At 38.2% G+C, this 15,272-nt stretch overlaps 1 protein-coding gene across 6 annotated transcripts; it reads left to right on the top strand.

The window, feature by feature from the left end:
- Positions 1-98: 98 nt before the first annotated feature.
- On the top strand, positions 99-12,935 carry LOC115756862 (VPS35 endosomal protein-sorting factor-like). 6 transcript variants are annotated; one of them, XM_048274987.1, is made up of 24 exons: positions 99-326; positions 556-768; positions 1,677-1,707; positions 1,854-2,038; positions 2,339-2,498; positions 2,584-2,680; positions 3,273-3,442; positions 4,237-4,403; positions 4,811-4,993; positions 5,097-5,183; positions 6,604-6,684; positions 7,516-7,659; positions 7,805-7,887; positions 8,381-8,522; positions 8,619-8,702; positions 9,087-9,248; positions 9,333-9,417; positions 10,119-10,205; positions 10,359-10,425; positions 10,509-10,608; positions 10,947-11,063; positions 11,147-11,203; positions 11,371-11,558; positions 12,631-12,935. In XM_048274987.1, exons 1-23 carry the CDS (start codon positions 219-221, stop codon positions 11,518-11,520), a joined length of 2,760 nt encoding a protein of 919 aa, XP_048130944.1. In that variant the 5' UTR covers positions 99-218; the 3' UTR covers positions 11,521-11,558; positions 12,631-12,935. The 6 variants fall into 6 exon arrangements, with proteins under 6 accessions (XP_048130944.1, XP_048130945.1, XP_030552891.1 ...); XM_048274988.1 differs by lacking the exon at positions 12,631-12,935 and adding an exon at positions 12,141-12,326 and having other exon boundaries at positions 10,119-10,193; positions 10,356-10,425; XM_030697031.2 differs by lacking the exon at positions 12,631-12,935 and adding an exon at positions 12,141-12,326.
- Positions 12,936-15,272: the final 2,337 nt, after the last annotated feature.

Genomic DNA, 15,272 nt, shown 5'->3' with positions numbered 1-15,272 from the left:
TAACATTATTCAAAATTAAAACATAATTTCCCTTTTTCCGGGAAATATAAATTCGCATCTCTCTTCACAGCTACTCAACTGTGAAAAAGCCAGCCGGGCCTTGCAAACTCAGACCCGAATCTCGACTGCGTTGCGTCCCACTCCCTCGCGAAAGAGAAGAGCACGGTGAAACGAGAGCGGGAAGGAGATCGAAGAAAGCTGCGACAGTTTTCGCTCCAATGGAGTTCAGACCTCGAAACTACAAGCAAGAGAAGGAGTCGCACGCGCTTCATCGGACGCGCGTGGACGATCATCCTCTGTGCACTCCGTCGACATCGCACCGTCAGGTGTGCTGAACTCTTGACTGAATCATCAACCTCTTTTTATCACATCTTAGGGCTCTTCAGATGACGCCAATCTTATAGAGTTCAGTTCATTGAACCCGACTGAACTATCACAGTTTTTTCCTGGAGTTTTAGAAGTAGGAAATCTAGTTTAGGTTGGGCTCAATTTTTTTGGCGCATTGTTTCCTCCAAAGAGGTATTCTGCTATATGAGAGATCTGCATTGTGCTTAGGTTGTCGGGGAACATCACACCGAGAACTTTTTCGATCCTCTAAGAGGGCCAAACACTAACGTTGGAGAGGCTTTTCACAATTTACCGGATGAGGAGCGTACTTCCGGAGGTTTCTGTACTGAACGTGATAATCAGCACACAAGGGACTGGAATTCATTCAAGAGATTGTTGATGCAGAGGTTTCCTATCTCCAAGATGATATCTATCTCATCGGTAAGTATGTCTTTCTGCGTCATCATTTGTTGCTTGACTGTGGACTGTTGGAAAAAGCTTAAATCATGCGACAGCTACCAAAGTTAATGATATCAAGTATGTAATTGTGTGTTTGGGCAGTTTTCAACAAGAGCAGTTTGGATTCTGACCTCCTGTATGTATATCCATCCGACTGTTTTTGGATCTCTAAGATATCTAAGAACTAATAATCTCCTGCTGAATGTTGTTGGGTGAGACTTCAAAGGTGTCTAGAGCTCTATATTACCTCTGTGAGTGTTCGGTAATGTTGGGGCCGTTGACCTTGGTTTAAGAATAATGTGCTTCAGAAGTTTTTTATACAGGTGCCAGATACTTCTATTTTGAGTTTGTGAGGCACTACATTACAATTTACTTGGACTATTCAGAAAATTGGGTAGTTTTGGTCTCCTTCTAAGGATGTTCTACATATGTCCTTCATATATATATGGTGACGGTGAGCACTACTCAGAAATTTAGAAAGTTGTCAGTTTCCATCTAAGGAGGTTCTACGTATGTTCATATCAATACGGCGAAACTATATACTTGATATTCAATGGACTGTTGACAGATTTTGATAGTCTGAAAACTGGGTCTCTATGTCCTGGTGTTATTCTTTTGCTTTGTTAAGGAACAATGGTCTAATATTGACATTTGAAGACATCATGATCAGTTTCTTTCTGATTATTCTCTCATGCATGCACGTTGAAGTTGTTGATTCAATTGTATGACATATGTATCTTTGAAAACCCTTGTTAAAAAAAAAAATTTCCCACTGGAAGTGGCTCTTGGAAATCTTGTCATCTCATCTTTCAAACGGCATTCTTCATTACAAGAAGCCACTTCTATTGCTGTCTGTTGCCGCTTCGTTGTGATCAAGCCCTTTGTTGCAGATATCTGATGGAATAATGAAAAGTAACAAGGGTATGTCAACCATTTTCATAATCCATTTTCTTCCTTTTCCTTTCTTGAATAAATTGAAGTTGTCATAACAACTTATGGTTATTTTCTGTTGCTTATAAATAAACAAAGAGAATTTCAGTGTACTTACTTTTGCCGACAAATTATAGTTGATGAGATATCTTCCACAAGTTCACGTCTGGAAGAACTGGATGATCCACAAAAATCTGCTAAAGAGGGAAATGCATCAATCACTCGCCAGGAGTATGTTTTCCGATTAAACGATTTTAAGGAAAAGATTGTCCAAGCTTGGCATTCGGAGGACCGGGTGACCGCTTTGAAGTTCACAATTAAGGTGGATGGAGTCAATTTAGATTCTTGTCCTTGTTTATTTCTTTCTCTATATCTGTACTTCTGTCTTTTTCATATTAAGAAATAACTCTATGCTACCATGATCACTATTTGATGGATGGTGTATCTTTTATATGAAACATGGATTTTTTCTTTAGTTCGAAGTTTCAGAAAATATGATCCTTGGACTGGTTTTTTCTTTTTCTTGGATTGTAGGACTCCTGAGCAAACAAATAGCTTTGCAAGCAAATCTCTTCATGGAAAAACTTACAGCTAACAAGGTTGCATCTCCATTCTTATGCAGGTTGCTCGGCTTCTAATGGATACATCAGTAAGACAATTTTATCCTACATTATTTGTTCTTGCTACAGATGTGATGGACATGCTTGGAGATATGGTATGGGAACGCATAAAGCAAAAGGCTGAATTTACAGTGGATGGGAACAAACTTTGCTTCTTGGCAGGTCCATTTCACTTTTTTCCAAATCTTTTTGGTAACCTATGAAACTTTTGTCCTTCTTTTAAGAAACTTTGTGGTATTATCTGCAGAAAATTTTGACGCGAATGGGGTGTGCGTGGATGCCAAAGAAACTTGCAATAACTGGTTTTACAAAGTCGGTTCCATAGAGGACCTGCTACCACGCGTGTATAGTCCGAATTCTTTGGCTTATTAAATCATCCAGTATCATACTAGACACTATCCTGCTGCAATTGTTTCATCCTCCGACATCCTCAAAGGCTTAACATTTGGCTGCAATTCACTATATCTTGTACCGACAATACTTTTTTGGAGCAGTTTAAAGCAGATTTGTCACTGCATTGGCTATTTTTATGATAACGCTGACTTGGTAAAAGTAGCATGGGAGCTTCTGTATGCTAGTGATTCATGCAGCCGTGTTAGCATTAGGATGATCATTTGCATCACAGTACACACGTTTGTTTGTATCACAGTACTGGTGAAATTACATCCTTACTTAGCAGTTCTCTCTGTGCCAACTCTCTGTTGAAACTAGATAAGTGTTTGTGTGGTATTTATGTTATTATCTTTATGCTTCAATTAAGTATGCCAATTCTCAAAACCACTGCAGACGTGGCAGGCATTGTGTGTAATTTGGGTTAAATTTTCAAGTGCATCCATAGAAGAGGTTTTGTTTTTCCAGCTTGGAGATAGGCAACTCAAATTGTGTCACTGAAACTTTTTAAGTATGACTTATGAACAAATCATGATGATTTTTCAGTTATTTGGAGCTGGCAATCTTGCCTTGCTGGCGCTTTCTTCTCATTCAACCTGCTGACTGTCTTCACCGGCTAGTCAAGATGATAAGAGGGTTAGCAGATCCACTTTCATCTGCTTATTGTTGTCTCTACATGGTCCATCGTGCAAGAAAGCTGCTATCACGAGATACAGGCATGCATCATTTCTCTTATGCTCATATAAATGTTGAAGTAAAGTATAAGGCATCGAATAACGAAGGAGGCTGGACGTGGGTTCTTCCTCTGGTTAAAGAATAATGTTAGGAAAAACTAGTGTTAGAACAGAGATTAAATATTTAGAATGAGCCTCGGAATTCTTGTGATCATATAGCTGTACTGCATATTCACTTTCTGATTTTGAAGTGCTTAAGAATTTTTTTGTACTTCATACATTTGTACCCAAGCAATACTTTGGGGTGGAATTTTGAACTCTATTTTTTGCTGCCTTGTAACGTTTAAAGGTTGACATCTCAATTATTAAAATAATGTGTATTTGAGCAAAGCTTTTGTAATGTTATGGCCCTTCATTTTTCTTTTACCTCATTTGAATGCATATTGTTGGACCACTTTTTCTCTAGAAAACTTAAGCTTCAAACAATGGCCTTCAATACATTCTAATACACTCATTAACACTGCTCCATGTGGGTTAGCTGTGAGATACATGTAAAACAAAATGATGGAAGCATATTTCTATTGAATGAACCACCTGATGACAAGTGAAAAAGGAGAGGAATAACCTGAGAGGGTGCCAGGATTTGAAATTAGGGGTTGAACTCCAATTTTAAGTTAGATGACCATCTTTTCAAAGGCCATGGTACACGCTCATGATAAATCTCAAACATATTCTCGTACATAAACTTGCAAGTTGTCTAACTGCCGCTTCCTTCTTACTAATGTAGCAGTTACTGTAACATTTCTGGTCTGAAGCTTAAGTTGTGGTTTTTGCAGCATATTTGATCACCTGCATGAATGACATGAATATTCTACTCATGGATGCTTTGTCATTAAAGAGGGACGTTTCAAAAACCTGTGTAGAGAAGAGAAGATTGCTCATCAGTTTGATTGAGCCAACTATTGAATATATTGTGCATCACATCTTTGAGGATACACCAAAGGTTAGCTGTGCCGTTGTTCGTCACTTCTCTATCATTAAGAATCTTCGATTTGGATGTCAATCTTTCAGCAAATTCCCAAAATAGTGATGTTACGTTTAGCAACGGTATAAATTCTTTACTTCAAAAATGGTTGTGCTCAATCAGGACTTCATTAAAAAGCATCAGCTACTACTTAATGAAAGAACAGAGGATATTGTACTATCTAATTATCTATTGGGGTGCATTAGCTATAAATATTGACTCACTTCTAGTCTTTTGTTTTAACTGCTCCAGTAATCCTCGCAAATTAGCTCGCACGAAATGCTTATTTTTTTGTTAAGACTGGAGCAACGCAAAGGTTTGCATGAGATCTTAAGCAACCAATTTCTCTGCAACTGAGTGCATACCACTTTCGATTTTGTCTGAAGGAGCAACTAGCAAATGCGCTTGTGAATCTTGGAATTGGAGGGAAAGGGGATAATAAAGTTGTCTCCTGCTTGTCAATTGTTGCTCATTGTTATATTAAGGAGCTTCCAGCTGACATGGTGAGGTCTAAGTCAAAGGAGATCATCAACCTTATTGAATGCTGCAATGATTGTAGCTTAGATAAGGTATTGCTTTGATAGTACAAACCTACTTGGAAAGGAAATGTTGCTGCTTCAGTAGATGCTTTGATTGTTTGAACTTACTTCCTTTTCAACGTTGCATGTGCAGAGCTTAAATTACAGGTTACTTGGATTCAGGCTGTCGGAGACTACATCTCCGCAGGACATGGTTGATGTGGTGGATCATGTCATCCAGGTACTTGACTACTTGTTTTCTGTTCTTATGATGCCTTAAATGTCAAGGACCTGATAACATGTCTGTTTTTAAGAAGGATATGGCTTTCTTGAAATGAGCTGAAATATGCGATGACATCTAGGAAATTGACAATACTAGCCTGTTCTTCATCCTGATGGAGGAGGCAGAGCCAAAGATGTCCTTAATGTTCAATGTTATTGAAGATTCGAACCCAAAAGTTTTAAGGATTTTGCGGAGGAAGCTGCATGCATAGAACGGCAGGTCAAAACCTGTGAACATGCATTGTGGGATAACTTTAACCTTTCTCATGCGCAAAACAAGGTGAAACCATATGAAGAACTCATGTGGAGTGAAGAATGAGGAATACTATGAACAAGAATGCACAAGCGAAATGAAAAATGAAAGGCATGAATAATCAAAACATGGCTCTGATACCAATACCACATTAAAGATTCCAACCCAAAAGTTTGATCTATTAAGTGGAGGAGGTTATTTACATAAACCCCGTGAACAAATAAAGCTGTACTTAAACAAATATCATGTTCAAGGATTATAGAAATGAAACATGCAAACGAAACATTAGTCATGGGGTACAATAATGACTGTACCATGTTGGGGAAAGAAAATAACCAGAATTGATGATGTAATTGTATCTGCAAGTTCCTATTCCATTTCTTTGAAAAGACATCTAGTCACACATATATGTTATTCAAAAGATTGATGGAAATTGCTATCTAGTTACCCATATATGCAATACAATAGACTGATGGAAATTTTCTGATTTAGTAATTGTTCCCAAACTCTTATTATTTGTTGGAAGTGGTATATTTCTTGGCTAGCACATGTTAGACCGAATATAGAGCGATGCAATTCTCTTCTGAGCATGTACTTTCTGCATGGGTAAAGACTGCAGCAGCTACCAATTCTTAACTAGATAGATAAGGGAAGCTCCCGTATTTCCAATATTTTGCGGAACACAGTATTGGTAACTGTGGATAGAGAAGACAATTACTCCACTGACAAGTAAATATCTTACAAAGTCAATCCTTTTGGTTCTTTGTTAGATGGGAATTGAAAACGGATTTCTGCATCACTGATTTTGTTGTTCATATGCTGGAACTATTTGTCACAGCTTATAAATCGTTTGACATAATTTGCGACTCTGCAACATTCCCAGTAGCTGCAGTATGGAACATTCTTAAGTCTAGTCTGAAACCAACGTTGGCATCATTCTTGTTATATCTATTTTCCTACTAATCGCTGCGTTCTCTGTACTTTGATTTGGAAGATTGGTTTAAGTTTTTGTTCTTCTCGTTGTGCTGAAAAAGTCAATACTGTTGGGTGGGCTTTACTTCAGGGACTTATCAGTCGACTTATTTTCCATTTGGCTTACATATTCTAATCACCATCCCCATATCAGGTTGTTCTTCTGTGGGGAAAACTTGATGAGTACCTGAGGGTCATGGATGCATTTCTGGATCTTGTCTTACAAAATCAAATGGTAAGTGTCAGTTAAGTGTGTTAAGCTTTATGGTAATGTGCCTTTTGTGGTGTGTACTTCACTCATACAACTCTTAATGCATTAATTTCTTGTAAGCTGACGAATAAATAGCATCAAAATTTTTTAGTTATGGCAAATACAATGTGAATTCATTTAATTGCTGTGGGAGAGACTATGTTTGGTTTTGCATTGAATCTCCTTGTCTGGCCAGCAACATGTGTCGAAGTTGGTGATCCTTTCCATAAGAGGCTTACTATTGCTTCCTGTATTGTGCTTTGATGCCTTAAATTTTAGGGTGAGGTTTATTTATCTTAATAATGCGTGACGTAAATCTGGGTGCTGAATTCCTGGACAGGAGGTTGAGACAAGGAGCCTTCGCTTAGTTGGTTCCTGTTTCTTCCAAACATGTTTTCTATGACTTTGGGTTGGGAATAAGTAAATCTGTAATAAATGCTCAGTATCTTTGGTCTGAGCTTTATGCAATCTGGTTGTTCATAAACTTGCAATGCAGTCCTTTAGCCCAATCTGAAATGACGGTCACAAGGTACTGAATGGAATGAAAAGTTGCAGTAGACTGGTTGGGTGCATGACTTTGTTTTGTCATGTTCAATTGACTCTGGTGCAATCTGGTTAATCATAAAGTTGCGATTGACTTATTTAGTCCAATGTGAAAAGCAAATGACAAAAGGCTCTGAATGAAAAGTTGCAATGGACTAGTTGGGTGCATGACTTTGTTTTGTCATGTTGAGTTGAGTCTTTGCCCTATAAACCCTTGAGCTTTAGGCATCCGATTACTTATCTCTCTCTCTCTTTCTCTCTCGTCAACATCAGGGCAACCATATCTTGAACGTTTTAGAAGGTATTGCAATGCAAGCACGTGATAAAGCATTTACTGAAGAGGAACTCGGAAGTTTGCAATCCATCTTGGTGAAGTTTGTTTCTCATTTTGAGGATCTAGAAGAATTATTTGCTTTGGTATGCTCCTTGTGACTACCTGTAGCTATATTCGATTTCATTACTGTGCATTACATGTATTCAACAAGAATTCACCATGCTACTGTGAAACTATTCCTTGGAATTTTTTTTCTTGTGGTCTTATCTAAGACGACATGTTCTGTAGAATCACTATCTCGAAATCCTAGATATGATGTATGGGAGACCTCGGAGCATTGTCAATATGCACATACTTGACAGAGCAATAAGGTACATTCTTATTCCTTGCTACTTTATTGGCACGGGTCAGTCTAGAATCCTATGTCCCATGATAGTAGTTTCTTCAATGTTTGTCACTATCGAGATTGTAACCTTCCAAGAGGACAGAAAAGTGGCACAGGACCGTAGAAACACTGTCTCTTTAATCAGTTACAATTTTAGCTTTTTTTGCATGTATCTTTTCTTTGCTGGAGTCCCTTTTTTTTTTGTGGGGTTGATTAATAATTCATAGCCACCAGGAGTACATGGAATTAGATATCTGGAAGTTTCCATTCTAGGAAACAATCTGACAGCGCGACAACGATTGGGCATTCTGCTGGCTGAGCCAGACAGTCAATCTATGTTTTTTTGAAGCTGTTTGGAATATGAAATTATTCAATCACATAAATGAATCCACCCCCATAGGTTTTGTCACATCGAGTTCATTAGATTATTTTATTCCTTTCCTGGTGGAACTCTATATTTTCCTTGTTTCACTGTGCAGGAAAGGACTTTGGCATGATCCCCATATCATACAGTTGCTTTTTGGGATTTCTAAGTCCCTGATAGATGAAATAGATCAAACAAGCATGATGGATTATGATTATCAACAGCCAGCACGCCTAATAACTCGATTTGTCAGCATGGTGAGGAATATGGACTCGTGTATGAATACCACAGCCAGTTCGAAGAGTTTTTTTAGTGGAAGTCACGTTCTGATTTATATGCTTTGGCGATATTAGGTTGACTATGGTTCAGACGTGGAGCGGCATCTGGCATTCTTAGTTGAATGTCGTGGGGCTTTTGGCTGCATTAATGAACTTAAGGTATCTTTAATTATAACTCATTGCACATGTTCAAGTAGATTCTTTAGGTACACTAACTTAATGAATTTTGGGTATTTGTGTTAAGTCACAATTTGATTATTACTTGTGGGGTGAAGTGACATGATGTAGGATATTGGTTGGACGCTTGTTGCCCCAAACAAAACTTCTTTTTTGCGAATTTATTTTCTTAGAACTGCACTTTGCATATATGCAGGTTGCTTGCATGCATGTATGGAGAAAATCATGTACATAGTACTCTGTTTGGCATCAGGGTAATGGGAAGGACAACCTTATTGAACAGTAACTTAGTGAAATTATTAAAGATGTTTATCACTGCCATCTAAACATCTTCACTCACTTCTGGTTCGCATGATGCTCTTGCAGGAAGCTCTTGTTCATTCCAGCAATTCATTGGCAATTCAGGGCTTGAAACATTCAAATAAGCAGTTCAGCTTCATCATGTCTTGCATAGCTTATAGTGAAGTTACAATACCTTCTATTTCATCTCCTATGAAGCAGTCAAACCTATATATCGAGACTGCAGAGGTCTGATCATCTTTTTCTTCTGTTGCTTTTCAATTCGTTTAACTCAAGAAATGGTTATAGTGATTTTGAGGTTGAATGAAACAGGTTGCATTGCTAGGTGGTTTAGTCTCACATGCAGAAGGTCTTACAGAATCTGCAGTCAGCTGTTTGCAGAGCTTAGTGGTGAATGGTTAGTTTTACGAAAGGATTATGTTTGACACATAATCGTCATTCAGGGCAAATATTGCTATAATGCAAAACATAATATGCCTTGGGAATGCGTAAGTCGGCAAACTTTGTCTAGGGATAAAATAATAGGCTTTTGGCATTCTTGTGGAATTCAAGCGGCCTTGGATGCTTCTGAAAGGACTCGTCTTTGATGCTGACTAGATTTGATGGGCAGATCGTCTGCCCAGTAAGTTAAGATCACTGATGAAAAGTTTGCTGTTCTTAAGATCATGTGATAACTAAATAATTGTGATATACAATGAATGCTTCTGTGTTCATAGGTTTTGTGCATTCATACAGAAAGAGGGATAGCACATGTGATCTTCTCCTTCCTCTAATCATTTGGATTTAGTGGATCTTTTGATGGTGTCATTATACGTCTATTTCTGTGAATATTACTGGGATGCTGTCCGTAGAAGGAGCTTTTAGTACAGGACAACCATACAATTAGTCAATGATCATGAAATTGCAAACCTAGGTGGTTTCCCAGATTAGTTTTTCACTCACCAATCAGCTTTCTTTTGGCTATGAGTAATCTCTTCCATACATTTCCTGGCATTGTCGTCAGATTTTATGATGTACTAATCCTTGGAAGTTCAAGAGTTTCCCATGATTTTAACATGGTTGCTGCACTTTTTCATTGTGAATTTGTGGTTGGTGCAGGCTTACCTGGAATTGCTGATGTAGAAGGAATTCTCTCCTCTTTCCAGAAACTGTGCAGTCTACTAGTTATGGTACCATGGAATAAATGTGAGTTTTTAGTTTTGACAAGCATTTTTATGTAGCATGGTGTGCTGAATTTCCCTCAACTTGTTCAATGTATTAAAGTTCTAGTGGATATATATTCTTTTCCCACATCTGTTTGAAAGTGCCACTTGATATATGTTCTTTTCTTTGTTGCAGCTAATATTGGGCCCAGCCTTAACTATGCTCCAAAAAGCTTGTTTGTGTTTACAGATTCTCAATCAAAGTAAGTGTCCCATCTGTCTAGTTTGATGAATCCCTTGTGCTTATATAGCTCTTTTGGCCAATGTTTATCAACTCATATCACAGGTTGATTCCACGAACAACTACGAGGCTATTCTCAGCAATTATTTTATTGTCAGCAGCGCTTTCCCAGGAGATTCTCCCATATAATGCTAATAATTTCGGGGTAATATGAGGCTGGTACTGGTTAGATTTTTCAATTGAGATCTAAAGAACATCTTGATTGCGCATAATTGATGGCTTGAAGAACTTAAAGAGCATGCCCATGTCTGCCTTACCACAGAATTATCATAGAGTTACATTTTTACTTGGGTCTCATCTCATCTTTCAATTATGTGTTGATTCGCTTTGTTTCCACACAATCGAGAATACTGGAACAGTAACAGACAATCCTTTCAATGTTTATATCTCATTGCTTTTTTGTATTTATTTGAAGTTTCGCTGATCCTTCCTGAGTCCAGAGAGATTTGGCTGATCGACTATGTGCCTTATGTTTTGTTACAGATTCCTGGTAATGACCAATTATTTTATGGCGATTCATCCTATTCACAAGAACTTGCATCTATATCTCAGCTAGCTGTTCAGAAGTTGGTTGATGTCATTCAATGGGAGCATTCTTCAGTAAGTATGATTATAGATGGTTTTGGAGGTTACTATAATGGCCTTGTCAGTTGCTTTCTTGCTGACTTGTACTGCTACCTAAGGATGCTCGCGGAATCATGGCCCTTGAAGCTTGCAACTGCATTGCATCTTCCTTCAGAGTAAGCCGTGCGCATTTTATTCTACTGACTATCCTGTCTCACAGATACTTTGCCTTTTCTGCTTACATTATTTTATTAGCCTGACGAAATAAATTGAATAATGCATGACTACATGCAGAAGCATGAGTGTAACGATAACAGGTTTATCTTACGTGTGTGACTAGCAGACGAGTCCTGAAACATCCATCATTTGCGTCAAGCTTCTTGAGACAGCTAAGTTATGTCTAGGTGCCCATGACAAATACGTGAAGTCCACAACTAAGTTCTTGGAAACATGCTCTTTGACTTCTCCAGATGCGGAACAAGAAGGCATTTGATGAAAAACTATGCATAATCAAAAATTGTACCTGAGCAGGTAATTCCTGAATGTTCACATGAATCAATTTCTGCAATGTTTTCATGCAATGAGATGTAAAATTTGTACTGGTCCATCTTTTTTTTTTCCCCTTTCAAAGCTGTGTTCATTCTTAGGGGGATTGTTAATGACTGGTGTTGAATTGTGAACTTTTCTTCATACGTTGTGGAAATAATGTCAAAAGGGAGTGCTGTTACAGAGACTCATTGCTAAAAGATATTGCAAGAGAACATAGCCTGAGCTCCCCTGTGAATCATGATGCTTCAGAGTTGTCAATATACATTGAGAAAGTTCGACTAAAAAACTTAGTTAGGCAATGCACATTTTAGTTGCTACTGCGAAGATGGAGATTTAACGTGCTATGTTTAGTATAGACACTTGCTAGAGCGGATACAAAAAATCATCGCAGTTTTCTATGTTAGGTGCCAAGAGCCTTACATTTAACATGAGATCTCCATATAAAGTGTCTAAGCAATTGAAAAGGTGACTGTTAGGATCCATGCTCTGATCCGTTCTTTTCTTTTTCACATCCCATTGGTTAGGACTCTGAATTTCATTTTCACTGCCTTGTTATCTATTCAGATGCTGCTTCCTATTGGCCTTCTATGTGTTCCATCTGAATGACATAGGAGAGCCTTTGTGTAGTGATTACAGAGCACTGGAACTTTGTTTCTCTATATATATGAGAACCCGTGATATTTTATGCCATAGTGATCTTCAATGGGATTCCTTCATTGAGATCCATAGACAATGTTTTATAAAATCAAACAGAACCCACAGGCTTGACTGATTCATCTGGGTAATGGTTGGCGTCCAGTGCTGTTGGACACGCTGACCCGTTCTTGGTAAAAAACCGAAAAACATGTCAAAAGGGAAACTTGTTGAAACAAGGTAAACTAGAAAAACCATTGCTTAATGGGATAAAAAAAGTTAAAAGAAAGAAGGGAAGTGGAGAAATGCAAAATTGGCACATACAAAAGGAGTGCTCCTGGTTATTTTTTGCTAACCATGTAATACGTTTGTACTAAGTATGTATAGCTTGGTCTGTTTTGACGTGTCATGGTATCAGCAGGTTTCACTACCGCTTCAAAAGCATTACACTGAGTATATAAATATTCCTTTCTGTGACCTGTGCCGTTCTGGAGACGTTGGCACGGAAGCATTCGACGAGACTTTGTACAGGACTGATTCTGTTCGTCGTTTGTTGTATGCTGACCATATCATCTGTATGTATTCCAGCGGCAGATTTTGTTATACTTTTGTTAGATTCCTGGATTAGCTTCTCTTTTTACTATTTTTGTAAAGTAATCTTGCTACTTGTTTGAACATTAATTTATGAATTATACATGCCTTTATATACTTCACAACAATGTTGAATTGAGGCCCGAGTATTCACAGGAAATCTTGCTTTCGGTCCTCTGGAGGCACGGGTTTCGACACTTCTCAAGGAAAACTTAGATGATGTTAGAAGGTGAGGTATGCCCCATTCTGTGCAGTCATATTTTACTCTGAATGATCACACTCACAGGTGACAGAATAGCTCCACTCTAAAGTTTCTTAAAGGCTCCGTTTGTTTTGCAGAAAAATGAATGATCTGAAAATTTTTTTTAAAAATAATCGCTTATATTAATTGAAATAATTAGTAAATTAAAAATATTTGTATTATTCATAATAATTTATATTTAAATATTTTCGTTTATGCGTTTAGCGATCATTTTTATACACATATTTTTCAAATCAATTTTTTTTTTCCGTGAGACGAACTATTATTTTAATGTTCACATCTTCTTCACCGTGAGTTTATGTACTCTATACAGTGAAACCGATTGACATTCCGCACCGAATCGTTTTTCATCATGGCATTTGTCAGAGATAAATATTCTCACTTTCTCAGCACTTCTCAACGGCATTGGAAATTACCCAAACGCCCAACCTCCAAGAGCGACATGCACTGAATGCATGTGCAACCATTGCATGCTCCTTTATTCAGTAAAATAGAGTGAATGATATAAGTTAGGATGGATGCCCAAAAGAAAGGAGAAGGAAGTAAGTTAGGGTGGAATCTGATCAAGCAAAATCGACACGTTGATCTCCGTTTGGCTTCATTAAACTTAATTTTTCTTTTCATTGCCTTCATGAGCTGGAAACCGTACTGGCAATGATGGGTTCATTATTAAGTGAATTGACTGGATCTAGACTTAGTATTTGTATGGGTAAATTGAATCTAAACTGGGGTATGTATTTGAGTAATCTATATAGTATTTCATAGGCCGATCATGGGGAACGTGAACGCCACCTTATCCTCTTTGTCCGCGATTTCAGACTATCTTCTTTCTCGTGGTCCCTTGATTAATTGGGGATCTAAATCATTGGTGCTCTTCATGGTCATCAGTTTTATATTCCAAAGGGCATCCACTAACGTTGCCCGGATTTCAATGGAGTTCACAAGAACTCACTTCGGCGATGATCAAGGTTGCATGACATCCAAGTCGCTATTGACCCTTTTCTTTATTCTTTGTCTGCTTTAATGGAATAGTCAACTCTTAGAACACCTTTCCTCAGTTGCATTTCACTTGATCATGTTACTTCGTCGAAACAGTTACTTTTTCTCCGTTGGAAAAAACCGGGGAAAGATCCGATAAAGCAGATGGAAGATGGATCGAAGCTTCGAAGTAGGTGAAGGCCATTGAGCTTTTATCCGTGGAACGATTAGAAGTAGGTGTAGGCATTTTACGCATGGATTGCACGGTTGACTTGTATCAACATGATTGGGTATCCCAAAAGAAATCTGCATTTGAATTCCGAAACTCTATTCCTTATAACGTGATTTTTTACGTGATATGACCGTCATACGAAATGTTTTCTTTCACTAGAGACCACATAGTTTCTATCTTCTGTCGCATCATCTTGAAGAATGAGTAAGATCTGTTTTACATTGGGAAAAAGCTTGAGTGGTCATCATCCGTGGGTTTAATCTAAGATATTATTCTTCACAAAAAATTCATTCACTTACTATATTTATGAACTACGATTAATGACTAAAGACTGATTCTACGTAAAGGTGTGAGTTAGATTTCCGCCAAAGAGAAACAATACACAATCCATCTTAACATTATGAGATAGTTAGATAGTCACGTTGCATAATGCAACGTGCACGATCCAATCCCTTTTCTTTTGCTAGCGAGGACACGATCAAACAAGTAACTTAAAAGTTTGAGAAAGTATATCATGCGATAAGCACACGACATGTTGCCATCAATCGGCACATAAAAATGTTTGCCTAGTCCACAAATTTGCATGACAATTAGTGAGTCAATGATCAACAGACGAACTAAAATCTGAAACTTGAACACCCAAAATCAAAGACCTCTTTGGACATTGTAAAATGGAAGTCGACTGTCTTTTCCCTTCGACCCAAAAAAAAAAATCTCTTTTGCCTTGTCAGTTCAGGATCAATGGCAAAAGGTCCGCGCCATTCATTGATTCACCAGCTAAGCAACTCTCGCTCTCTCTCTCTCTCTCTACATCTACATGCATTGCATTTTCACCCAGCCTTTGCGTTGCCGCCGCAAATCTGCTCAGCTAATTATGGGGTGGGCTGGGAGAACCATTCTCTGTAATATCCTGCCCCAGAAATCACGGCACGTGTTCACGCGTCACACAGGCGGACGGCTCCCTCACGCGCCGCCTCGCTAGCGGCCAAAAGCCCCCCCC

The sequence above is a fragment of the Rhodamnia argentea genome, chromosome 2 (assembly GCF_020921035.1).
Source record: "Rhodamnia argentea isolate NSW1041297 chromosome 2, ASM2092103v1, whole genome shotgun sequence".
Classification (NCBI taxonomy): domain Eukaryota; kingdom Viridiplantae; phylum Streptophyta; class Magnoliopsida; order Myrtales; family Myrtaceae; genus Rhodamnia; species Rhodamnia argentea.
This window is presented reverse-complemented; position numbering and strand designations above follow the sequence as displayed.